The 13,371-nt window shown below is 43.5% G+C and overlaps 1 protein-coding gene across 2 annotated transcripts in view; it reads right to left on the bottom strand.

The window, feature by feature from the left end:
* The window catches only part of MRC2 (mannose receptor C type 2), a 79,625-nt gene that overhangs the window by 25,322 nt on the left and 40,932 nt on the right, over positions 1-13,371 (bottom strand). For both annotated transcript variants that reach the window (XM_040436902.1, XM_040436903.1), the window contains exons 7-9: positions 5,583-5,771; positions 4,695-4,849; positions 1,295-1,405 (exon numbers count right to left, since the gene is read on the bottom strand). In XM_040436902.1, coding sequence (XP_040292836.1) covers positions 1,295-1,405; positions 4,695-4,849; positions 5,583-5,771 — 455 coding nt within the window. The remainder of the gene's footprint in view (positions 1-1,294; positions 1,406-4,694; positions 4,850-5,582; positions 5,772-13,371) is intronic.

The following is a 13,371-nucleotide window of genomic DNA, read 5'->3' as shown; positions in this document are numbered from 1 at the left end:
AACTTAGATATGTTTTATGCTTATTAAGTTAAAGCTCAAGTCTATGCCAGCCCCTAGCTGACATAGATCGAGTTTCTGGCACATGGGAGGGCCACAGATGTGCCTAATTTCTTAATAAATTAAGCAAATTTCACTCCACCACACACAATATCAAGACTGATCAAGTGTTGATAAGTCTCCACATGTAATTTTATCTCTAATTTATGTTTCCTGTAGGAGATGCAGTGGTGAAAAGTAATGGAGGAGTGAGATGAGTCACTAAATTTCTAATGTGTTAGCTACCTAGTTAGCTGCAATAGCAGGCACTATGGGAACTACTGCAGACTTGGCACACCAGAGTGGGCATGTGGCACATGTACCACATTACCCACCTAGGAGGAGTCCAGGAGGTGACAGATGTAGTTCCCTGTGTTTTTCGCCAAGGGAAAGAATTGGGGTGCAGCACCACATGAATGTGTCTGCTGTGCCTGCCTGAAGAGCAGCTGTGAAACTGAGGAAAGATTGGGTTCACATAAGGAAGCTGTTGCCAGACTTGTGAAATGAAATGCCGGAACCTCTGTACATAGCAGAGAGACAGTAAGCAGTTGTGAGAGACTATAGTTGGTTGACCGGACTCAACTCCACTCAGCACCGGACTAGCCCACCAGAGTACCAGAGGTGGGCCCAGGATCTGATACCATAGTGGGCTCCAAAGGTCCAGGAGAAGAAAAACATTTGGAGCTGCCTTTAGAGACAATAAATTGCCACTAGGGTCTATTTCTTTATATAAAAAAACTATTAGACTTTATTGATTATACGGGGGTTGGGCCCCAAGTATAATTTCCTCTGGTGGGCCTAAGAAACCCCTGTGTGGCCCTGACTCCACTGTAACATTCAAGACTAGGCATCGCTGCAAAGCCAGTAGATAACATTCCGGAATTGTTTAAGCAAAAATTCTGGCCTCCTGTATAAGTGGTGATGAATGGTAACAATGCTATATTATCTAATGGAGACCCTTCCCATCAAAGTGGAGCTTGTTACAGTCTTAAGGGGGAATATAACTCCATATTATTGTCCAAGGTTTTGGAATGATATGTTAAACAATTCAACACATGTGCAGACTTCCTAATACATCACTAATGCTTTGTGCTTGTGGTAAGCGGCTGGTACTCAGAAAGACTGGCATGGTTACTGGTCATTTGGATGAGGTGTGACTCATCCGAAGTGAATCTACAATCCTAGTATGAACAATGCAGGCAGTTTGCACAGTTGAATACCTCTTTATTATAATAAATAACAGCACTTTTGTTTGTACCTTTTGGCAGGGACCTTGGTGGTCCTCAGTGGTTCCTTGTGTGGCTTGTCCAGGCTTCTTGCAGATAGATGGAAGGGTCTGATTACAAGGGCTGTCATTCCATTTACCCTCCTGTTAGAAAAAATATTCAAGAATAACAAGCCGTACATACTATTTGAGATCTGATGAAATATTATATTGGTTTTGGCCTGAAACAGAGACCTCTCAGAACAACATCATTTTGAAGTGTAGTGCCCTGGAGCAGGGAGAGTACTTTGACATTTGGACATTTTTGGACATTTCCCCTATGCAAAGTTAAAACTTCTTACTTTATTTCACCTACAAGGGTTAACTTGCAATGTTTAATACTGTGTAACTGCATTTTATAAATATGTTGTGATATACACTCACCTAAAGAATTATTAGGAACACCATACTAATACGTTGTTGGACCCCCTTTTGCCTTCAGAACTGCCTTAATTCTACGTGGCATTGATTCCACAAGGTGCTGATAGCATTCTTTAGAAATGTTGGCCCATATTGATAGGATAGCATCTTGCAGTTGATGGAGATTTGAGGGATGCACATCCAGGGCACGAAGCTCCCGTTCCACCACATCCCAAAGATGCTCTATTGGGTTGAGATCTGGTGACTGTGGGGGCCATTTTAGTACAGTGAACTCATTGTCATGTTCAAGAAACCAATTTGAAATGATTCGAGCTTTGTGACATGGTGCATTATCCTGCTGGAAGTAGCCATCAGAGGATGGATACATGTTCTTATTCTGTTTACGCCAAATTCGGACTCTACCATTTGAATGTCTCAACAGAAATCGAGACTCATCAGACCAGGCAACATTTTTCCAGTCTTCAACAGTCCAATTTTGGTGGGCTCGTGCAAATTGTAGCCTCTTTTTCCTATTTGTAGTGGAGATGAGTGGTACCCGGTGGGGTCTTCTGCTGTTGTAGCCCATCCGCCTCAAGGTTGTGCGTGTTGTGGCTTCACAAATGCTTTGCTGCATACCTCGGTTGTAACAAGTGGTTATTTCAGTCAACGTTGCTCTTCTATCAGCTTGAATCAGTCGGCCCATTCTCCTCTGACCTCTAGCATCCACAAGGCATTTTTGCCCACAGGACTGCCGCATACTGGATGTTTTTCCCTTTTCACACCATTCTTTGTAAACCCTAGAAATGGTTGTGCGTGAAAATCCCAGTAACTGAGCAGATTGCATTAATGAGAAATAGAACAGGTGTTCCTAATAATTCTTTAGGTGAGTGTATATCCTGTTCATCATTATCACTGTATTTACATGGCTCTGTGGAAAGGGTTAATGAATACTAAAAGACTGTTAGAGCTTTGATTGATTGAGAAGCTGGTAATTTTCTAAAGCTGCCATAGGGTTTAAAGAAGACCATGTTTTGGAGGGAAAAATCCAGACGTGTTCACCACCATGTTTTGGAGGGAAAACCCTAGACTTGTTTACCACCAAAAATCAGACAGCCTTACCTTTTAAATGTCTGGTTTTAGCTATGTTGTTATGTTTGGAAACTTGTTTTTGTCTGGAAAACCTGCTGTGTCATTACCATTGAGTATCATTGAAGCTCTAATGTAAGTCTATACCAGACAGGAGCTGAAACAATGTATCTGTTTGTGCTGAGTTTCTCCACTCCACCCCTCCCACTAGAAGGTTCTAGTCTAGCAAAAACTGTATATAAGGAGAGCAGTCAGAGCCCCTAGTGTACTGTAGTTAGGGAACAGTGCTTAGAAGAGGAGACTCTGCCAGACTACTGAGTGACCAGAAGAAGACGCTGAGACGGGGATACACTGCCACAGACCTTGGATCACCAGCCTTGGACCAGGGTACTAGCCTTCTGAAGAGAAAGAGGGACAGCTAGATCAGGCCTTTCCTCAGCATCAAACCCTTCTTCTGCCAGGGAGGAGACTGGAAAAGCCAGCCCAATGCCTCGCCTGTATTGTTTTGTACCTGAATTCCTCCAGTAAAGAAGCACCCCGGTTTACTGCAGACCCTGACTCTCTGAACTTATTTCCTATTGGGATGCACCACGTCTTACCATCCCTTCCGGAAAGCAGTAACACGTCGTGACACCTCGACAGTGTCCGGGGGACCCAACGTAGCGTTGGGGCCACCCCAAACCCGGCCTCTGCAGAAGCTCCTCCAGTGGTCTTGTAACACAAAACTTGCAAAGTGTTGCAGAATATAGGAAAAGCGGGATCTTCAATCACAGTGCCATTCAAGTTGCATGGGAATTTTTTTTTATGTGTTACATATGCCAAGTCTTTCAGAATTTTTTTTTCTACCTGAAGAAGGACACAGTCCAAGTCCAAAATACATAGGGGGAGATATATCAAAACTGGTATAAAACCTGGCTTAGTTGCCCATAGTAACCAGATTTCACCTTTCATTTTTCAGAGCTCCTTTGGAAAATGAAAGGTGGAATCTGATTGGTTGCTATGGGCAAATAAGCCAGGTTTCCTTTACACCAGTTTTGATAAATCTCCCCCATAGAGGGATATTTATTATGGTTCTACAAAGAGTTTTCTGGTGTAGAAAACTCACAAACCTTGTCGCAAGTGCCATTTTGCCACAACATTTGTGATTTTTTTGTAACCTTTTCTGATGACCTTGAAGAGCCAGGGCAGATACGGGAGGAAGCTGGCCATGGGCAGGAGCTCTGCTGCCAGACTCATTTAATAACCTTTGCGCTAGAAAACAGGAATATGTTACACCTGAAATCTACTGCAGCTTTCGGTGTAGTCTTCCCTCTGGCACACAAACAGCCAGAGATGCAACAAATTTATTAAAATGTATGCACCCCTTAATTAATTTGGCGCAACTCACCTCAGTGCAAGAACAGAACAAGGCGAGTGCATTGGCACAAGTATCTCAAGACCACAGTTTTCCTAAATGATCCTGCCATAACACTCTCTTTTTATCCTCAGGATAGGTCATTAATATCAGATGGGGGGATTGACATCTGGAACCCCCGTGATCAGCTGTATGAGGAGACGGCGCGCACAGTGTGCACGTGCCATCTCCCGTCTCTCTCCCTGTTCACTGCTGCTTTGCCATAGACATAGCAGCAGCAGGAAGAGAGACGGGAGACGGCACGTGCACACTGTGCGTGTCGTCTCTTCATACAGCTGATCAGCGGGGGTGCTGGGTGTCGGACCCCTGCCTATCTGATATTGATGACCTATCCTCAGTCATCAGTAGTAAAAGCCCGGACAACCCCTTTAATTTCAATGGAGCAATACCAGACACAAATGCATTTGTTTAGTCTGGATTTTGCAAAAGAGAAAACACTAAAAGCAATTGTTGCAAATTCTGGAGAACTGTGAATCATTCTGTTTCACTGCACACCACATGTGAAGTAAGTTTCCTTATGATATTCTTTCTTACCGGTCCCCAGATGGTCACACAGTCTTCCATGCTATCCCTGAAGTTGTTAGGCTCAAAAGGATGCCATGACGTAAAGGTGACGGCACTCCCATCTGACCATTCAAAATTCATCTGGTGCTTGATATCATTGAGTCCAATCCACAGCTCTTCTACATCTGAAATCAAAAGTAAGTTATTATCTTCATGTGCCTCATCATGACAACCATATGCTTTATTAGGGCACACTGATCTCCTAGACTTTGATTTTTCACGTGTGACTCCCCCTGCATGAGCCAGAGTTAGAGAACTGCTGACAACAGCAACTCTTATCCTGGTGGACTTTCATTAGAACTTGTAACCTCTCCTGACACATCAGTTTTATTAACTACTTGTATTCCCCATTTAATAACAATTCTGGAGCATCTATTCTTATCACTCCATGGTGGATTATTTCTTTATTATTCCTGCTAGACGTTATGAAAGAATTTCTAACAGTCCAGATGGGTGTTACCAGTTGGGGGAGTGTCCTTCTACAGTCCGCCACTGGCGGCACTGATTGGATAATATCAGACACACCCCAACTGGTAACCTTCAAGTTGTTCTAAAACAGACATGTCAGGAGAGGTTACATGCATATTTAAGGCTTCCAGGAACTACCTGGACGCTTATTCATCTGAATGGCCCCATGTATTATTACATTTCCGCTGCAGGGAAAATGTATAACTGGTTAAACTGCCCCCTTAAAAACGGTATTAGTGAGGCAGCTATCAGATTAATGGGATTGTCTCTGATGAAAAAACACCCTTCAAAGAGTGAAATTTCCCCCTAAAAATGCATTTATAACTACAAAAAAACTAACAGTTGCACATTAACATAGAACTAAGTTTTGCATTTTTCAGGATAATTTACCTTGTTTTATCTGATTGGTGACAAATGCCAGATCTAGTAGGCTATGGATGCTGACGAGGTTGCCCTCATTCCGCACACATGTCTTCTTTGCTTCCTGCCAGCTCTTTTTCTCTCTAGTCAGACGGTAGCAGTTTGTGCCATAATTCTGCCATCCAGAATCACACTTTACAACATCTGGCTCAATGGGCTCTGAAGAAAAAAAAAGAAGAGCGTATATCATGAGTGACATGTACTACCACACAAGCCTGAAACCAAAGCTGCTTAATTTCTTTAAAATAATATATATATATATATATATATATATATAAATATATATATATATATATATAGATATAGAACACAAAAAAGAGAGAACCAGCAGCACAAGACCAAAAAGCAAGGGTGCAAAAAATCCTCAAAGCCGCAGGCTCAAACGGCTATCCATGAATATAAATAACAAAAAATGAGGCAGCACTCCAGACGTTAGGTGAAAAAGAAAGTGGATCCTTTATTCCCCTCTGCAACGTTTCAACCGCTCAATGCGGTCTATATCAAGCATATAGACCGCATTGAGCGGTTGAAACGTTGCAGAGGGGAATAAAGGATCCACTTTCTTTTTCACCTAACGTCTGGAGTGCTGCCTCATTTTTTGTTATATATATATATATATATATATATAATCTTCTCTACACAAGTGCCAAATAGATAAATGCAGTGACTCTTATTAATCAACCTGCAACCATGGGGACCAAAAATGCTCTGTGACTTGCATCCCTCGTTATTAAACCCACAGAGGGAAGGTATTTAGGGAGAGGCAGAATAACATCATTCTGTAATCTGTGAGCTTCTTGCTGAGAGGGAATGAAAAGGACCCATACAGGAAGTTGATAAAATTACCTGAAGCCCATTTATTTGATAGTGCAAGTGCAACTGTGTGGGTCCTAGGTAGGTTGTGACCCTTGGTAGGTGAGTGGCAATCAATAGACAAGTGACAGCCTGTCTTGGTGCAGTCATCAGCCTGGACCCCTGAAGTACCACTTGTCCTGATTACAGTCCTACATACAATTGCGGAAAGCCTCTGAGGAGCAGATGAAGGTAGCGGTGGTGACCCTGATGATGATGTGTCATAGTGCACTACCTGTCGCTCCCTGGGGTTGGTCCAGTGGGGGAAGGGCACCCTGTCTTCCCTCTGGGCACTCCCTGTAGCTGTGAGCCCCTGCCTGATGGTGGTTTTGGGGTGTTCATGGTGTTAATGTCCATGTGACTTCTAAGCAGGTCATATGTAGGAGATACAATGGCCAGCATGTGGTGTTAACAGAGTCAGATGCCAGGCCAGAGAAACTTAACAAGAGTCTCTCTTTATTGTATGCAGGATTAAAATTGTACATCCAGCAGTAGTCTGTATACAATGTAAAGTCCTCCCAGATGTCCCAGCATGAGCTAAGCAGATGAATAAGGCATTGGCCATCAGATTACTCTAGCTAGCTGCTATAGGGATCTATGACAACAATGGCTGTAGTGTCCACTATTCTGGGGTGTCTTAACTTGTTATCCCTCTGCAGCAGTAGGGTTTGGATCATCTTAAGCTGGGTTATCTTGCTGTCTTTTTTTCACTGTAGCCATGCAAATCCTTCTCCTTTAGTTCTTGCTTGCTTTCATCTCCTGGAGCTCGTGGAGGTGACGGAGGCTCCAGGGCCTGAAGCTGGAGTATATGGGAGAGGAGCATATGAAGACTGCTCCTTCTTCCTCCCTCTCTACAGCTTCTCTGACTGGAATGTTCTGGAAGTAGGGGGTGGAGCCATCCCACACTCCTGGCTCATGTTGGAACAACAGTACATAGCATTATAATTACAAACATTATATAACAAACCAAACTTTGCAGCCTCAGGTCTGGGGTACTGCACAATGGCATTGCCTTTATTGCCTACATTTTGCTAATTTCCATAGCTACAGTGAATGAAGGGTGAACAGTGCCTCATATTACCACTGAGGACAAAAGCCCTCAGACCTGGAGAATTAGGCTACTTTCACACTTGCGTTTTGGGCGGATCCGTCATGGATCTGCAAACACGGATCAGTTACAATAATACAACCGCATGCATCTGTCATGAACGGAACCAGTTGTATTATCTGTAACATAGCCAAGACGGATCCGTCATGAACTCCATTGAAAGTCAATGGGAGACGGATCCGTTTTCTATTGTGCCAGATTGTGTCAGAGAAAGCGGATCCGTCCTCATTGACTTACATTGTGTGCCAGGACGGATCCATTTGGCTCAGTTTCGTTAAGCGGACAGCAAAACGCTACAGGCAGCGTTTTGGTGTCCGCATCCAGGGTGGAATGGAGACTGATCGAACGCAAACTGATGCATTCTGAGCGGATCCTTTTCCATTCAGAATGCATTAGGGCAAAACTGATCCGTTTTGGACCGCTTGTGAGAGCTCATGACGAATCTCACAATCCGAAAGCCAAAACGCAAGAGTGTGAAAGTAGCCTTATAAGCAGATGTGGAGGTGGAGTAGTTTACATCATACAGACTACCAGTCACTCAACAAATTCATATTTTACTTTCTATCAGGGTATCAGGATATGCAACTGATGTTTCTTTCGTGTTCTACCAACGAGTATATTGCCATATACAAAGCTGTAAAAACTCCACATCCATTACACTTGTCCATTGGGGATCCACTTGAATAAGTCATGGGGTATAGGAGGAAATCTGCAATGAATGGCTTCTGCATTTCTTATAATATTATAAATGTATATTATAATATATTATATGGCATGTTATGGTCAGTAGTCATTATCTGAATCCAGCAAATACGTAAACATTGCTATCTGCGGCTTGTGAGCCACTGGTATCAGAATAATAATTTTCCAGTGAACATTGCCTGCCTCAGCAGGGTGCGAGGAAAGTGATGTTAAAACCATCATGAGCCCTGCCAACTGAGAAAGAATGCTGAACCCCCGCAAAGCAATGCTGTGTAATATAGTTCCAGTTACTAAATTCCACTCAAACTGAAAATTCAGCTACTGGGTAGCAAGCGCAAGAATTAATAATCTGAAAATGCTGCCCCATGGAATCACCCATATCTAAGAAAACACACTGGGGAAAACATAAGCAAAGAATGCCAGGGGAATTTTTTTTTAATTATGGTTAATGAATTGGGCATGTATAACTTTTAAAAGGATAAGAAATAATGTTGAGCAAAGCGAGCTTTGGATGCTTCATCCAAAGTCGGTTAGTTAAAAACTTCGGAATACTGTACTTCAGAATAATACTGTACGGAGACATAGGTAATTGATCTTTAAAGTGGAAAACCTCTTCAACACTTGAAACCGAACGTGGCTTCGGTTCCAACTAATACCTCGGAACCAAAGCCGAGTTCGGTTTCAAGTTTTAAAGGAGTTTTCCATTTTAAAAATCAATTACCGAAGTTATTCAACGAAGTCACGTACAACTTCGTGAATAACTAACTTCGGCTCAACGGAGCTCATACATTCTAATACTGTATGGAGACAAATGTCCGTACAGTATTTGTAACGGAACGCCTAGCACCCCGACCGGGTACCTCCGTCGATAGATGCTCCTAGTGCTTCCAGAGGACTCCAAGCACTCCACTTGACACAGTCAGCGCTGCAGACCCCATGAACCGCCGAAGCTTGGTGGAGGTCTCGCCGTCTCCTACCCACCCTGGACATACGACAAGGCTCCAGGCTCCAGTGGATGAACCTCTCCTAAATCCAGACACAGGAACCAGGAACAAGCTCTTACAAGAGCTTCTACTCAGGGGAGTATTGTGATATAGCAATCCCCAAGAGTGTAGTTATCGCATTCCCCAAACATGAGCCAAGACTTCATGAAGGTATAAAGCAGCACACTTTATTGAGGGCTACCCGTCCGTATTTATGCAGGTCCCCATCTGGTGGACACGCCCCTAGGGGACCAGAAGGAAGACTGTGACACAGGACAGATACGTAGCAACTCAGGATACACAGACACAACACATCCCCACAATGCATCATGGTTTCCTCCTCTCTGCCCTGGAGACACCCGAGGAGCAATTCAATTATCTCTCAGGACAAAGGGAAATCGCCAATACACATGTGGGGACAACAGGACAGAAATCACCATTTAAACATACAATGTCACACCCTCACAGCAAACACAGACATCCAACACATCCCCAGATAGCCCAAGTCCGAGTGCACATTATTAGGCGAATGGCACTCAGAATACACAAATACAATAAAATTAGCTATCTGGGTACCCTCACATAACAAAATACAACTCCAAAGACAGATTTAAGCTGTGCGGCCGGTCTGGCTTCTCCTTTAAAGTTAGTATGGGCCATAATCCTGAGGCAAGAGGCTGGTAAACAGGCCTCTCCAAAACCCAGTGGCGAGGTTGGTTTCGCCACAGTATTATTCTGAAGTTTTGAACGAAGCGACTTCGCATGAAGCATCCGAAGCTCACTTCGTTCAACACTAATAAGAAAGTTAGAAATCAATTAGGGAAAAAAGGGCTTTTTCCAAACTCTTAAAGGGTTTAAAATCTTGGACAAACCCTACAATGTCTTAAAATGAAAAAACATCATATACTCACCCCTTACTCCAGCACCGTTCTCTGCAGCGCTCTTCTGGTACTTTTCAAACAGAAGTGACTGCCTTAGCCAGGACAATGATTGGCTGCAGTGATGAGGTACCAAATCCAGGTACATAACTATACATGTCACAACTACTGTTATGTGCACAGTGACGTGCCTTCATTTGGCACCGTGACCACTGTAGCCAATCGCTGTCCTCACGGATTTGCTGCAGCACTAGTTACGTGCTGTTTAAAAACAAGCCGCAATGGGAATACCAGAAGAGAGTCACAAAGAACAGTAATGGAGAAAGGGGTGAGTAAATAAAGCTTTTCATTTCGTTTGAGACAGTGCATAACAAAAAATCTCATAAAACTCCTTTTAAGGGAGCCTGACACATTAAAATTGCAGACTATGTGGCTAGCAGCATGTTGTAGAGCAGGAAGAGCTGAGCAGAGAGTTTTTTTGGGGGAAAAGATTCATTATAAATTGCAATAAACTCATTTAAACTTCTGATCATTCCTGGCTTACTAGCCGGATGCGTGGTTTTACTCAGTGAATGAAAGTCTCACTCACAAGGGGAAGGCTGTCAGTCACTGAGTATCCCAGGGCTTAATAGTAAGACAGCATCATCCCCATAGTCTGCAGTTGTATGCTATTGCAGTCTATAGTATAAGTCTGGGGTAGGGAACCTCCGGGGCCGTATGTGTCCCCAGGCTCCCTGCCAGAATACAATGAAAATACTGATGACCGCTTTAATTATGGAAGCGGTCACTAGCAGGCGGGAGGCACAGGGATATGAGAACAGCACTGCACTGGATGTCCTAACCTTCCCAGGTCTTCTTCCGGCCCCGCTCTATGTCCTATCTGGTCACAGTACAGCGCAGCGGGAAGACGACCAGGGAGGGCAAGTGAATCTGCCGAGTGGCAGCGCCGTTCAAGGCTGGAGAGGTAAGTTTATTTATTTATTTTTTTAAAGGGTAACTGTCATTTTTTTTTTTTTATGTAATTGGATTGGTCTGACTAAGTTTACCTTAGTTCCCTAGTTAGTACTTTTGTACAGGTATTGAATTACCTAGTAATTGCAGCATGTTCTTTCCTCCCCCAGGCATTTCAGTTGTGCGGCTAAAACAGCGTTGCTAGGTGTCCTTGTCTCCTATCTTCTACACTCACCTAAAGAATTATTAGGAACACCTGTTCTATTTCTCATTAATGCAATTATCTAGTCAACCAATCACATGGCAGTTGCTTCAATGCATTTAGGGGCGTGGTCCTGGTCAAGACAATCTCCTGAACTCCAAACTGAATGTCAGAATGGGAAAGAAAGGTGATTTAAGGAATTTTGAGCATGGCATGGTTGTTGGTGCCAGACGGGCCGGTCTGAGTATTTCACAATCTGCTCAGTTACTGGGATTTTCACGCACAACCATTTCTAGGGTATACAAAGAATGGTGTGAAAAGGGAAAAACATCCAGTATGCGGCAGTCCTGTGGGCAAAAATGCCTTGTGGATGCTAGAGGTCAGAGGAGAATGGGCCGACTGATTCAAGCTGATAGAAGAGCAACGTTGACTGAAATAACCACTCGTTACAACCAAGGTATGCAGCAAAGCATTTGTGAAGCCACAACACGCACAACCTTGAGGCGGATGGGCTACAACAGCAGAAGACCCCACCGGGTACCACTAATCTCCACTACAAATAGGAAAAAGAGGCTACAATTTGCATGAGCTCACAAAAATTGGACTGTTAAAGACTGGAAAAATGTTGCCTGGTCTGATGAGTCTCGATTTCTATTGAGACATTCAAATGGTAGAGTCCGAATTTGGCGTAAACAGAATAAGAACATGTATCCATCCTCTGATGGCTACTTCCAGCAGGATAATGCACCAGGTCACAAATCTCGAATCATTTCAAATTGGTTTCTTGAACATGACAATGAGTTCACTGTACTAAAATGGCCCCCACAGTCACCAGATCTCAACCCAATAGAGCCTCTTTGGGATGTGGTGGAATGGGAGCTTCGTGCCCTGGATGTGCATCCCTCAAATCTCCATCAACTGCAAGATGCTATCCTATCAATATGGGCCAACATTTCTAAAGAATGCTATCAGCACCTTGTGGAATCAATGCCACGTAGAATTAAGGCAGTTCTGAAGGCAAAAGAGGGTCCAACACCGTATTAGTATGGTGTTCCTAATAATTCTTTAGGTGAGTGTATATACAGAAGACGGAGGACGTAGTAGTTGGCAGTCCCGAACGCTGCGTGCGCACTCCCGTCGAACCGGGATAGTGCCGATATTCGCGATAAAAATTCACGATTAGCATATTCGTGATCAACACTACTCAGGAGGAAGAGGGCGTGTTTAAGTCTGGAGAAAGCCGATTGGTCGAGGTGAGGCTGCTCGTTCCCGAGATAAGCCGAATTAATTCTGGGTAGTTAGGGAGGGAGTTCTAAGGGTACTTTCACACTTGCGTTGTTTGATTCTGGCAGGCAGTTCCGTTGCCTGAACTGCCTGCCTGATCAGGCAAACTGTATGCAAACACATGTCATTTTTTCTGACTGATCAGGCATTTTTCAGATTGATCAGGATCCTGATCAGTCAGAAAAATGCCTGATCAGTCAGAAAAATGCATTGCAATACCGGATCCGTTTTTCCAGTGTCATCAGGCAAAACGGATCCGGCATTTATTTTTTTCTCATTTTTAAAGGTCTGCGCATGCGCAGACCGGAAGGACGGATCCGGCATTCCTATGGAAAAAAATGCCGGATCCGGCATTCAGGCAATTCTTCAGTTTTTTTCGCCGGAGATAAAACCGTAGCATGCTACGGTTTTATCTTTTGCCTGATCAGTCAAAATGACTGAACTGAAGACATCCTGATGCATCCTGAACGGATTACTCTCCATTCAGAATGCATGGGGATATGCCTGATCAGTTCTTTTCCGGTATAGAGTCGCTGTGATGGAACTCTATGCCGGAAAAGAAAAGTCAGAAAGAAGTCTTGTGAGGAGCGGTTGCTATGGACGGAATCTTATTAAACAAGTGGTATGTGAACACAATAATTAGTTATTATGGATTATCACCACAGCAGCAACAACATATATGAAAATTGAATTTTGAGTGAAAATATGACAGTTATCCTTTAAACGTTTAATCTGAGGTCTGATTGGATGCTGGGGATCTGATAGGGGCTGATCTGAGGCTGGGGAGGGTCTAATCGGG

This window comes from Bufo bufo, chromosome 6, assembly GCF_905171765.1.
Source record: "Bufo bufo chromosome 6, aBufBuf1.1, whole genome shotgun sequence".
NCBI lineage: Eukaryota > Metazoa > Chordata > Amphibia > Anura > Bufonidae > Bufo > Bufo bufo.
Note: the sequence above shows the minus strand (reverse complement) of the source record. Positions and strands in the feature narration are given on the sequence as shown.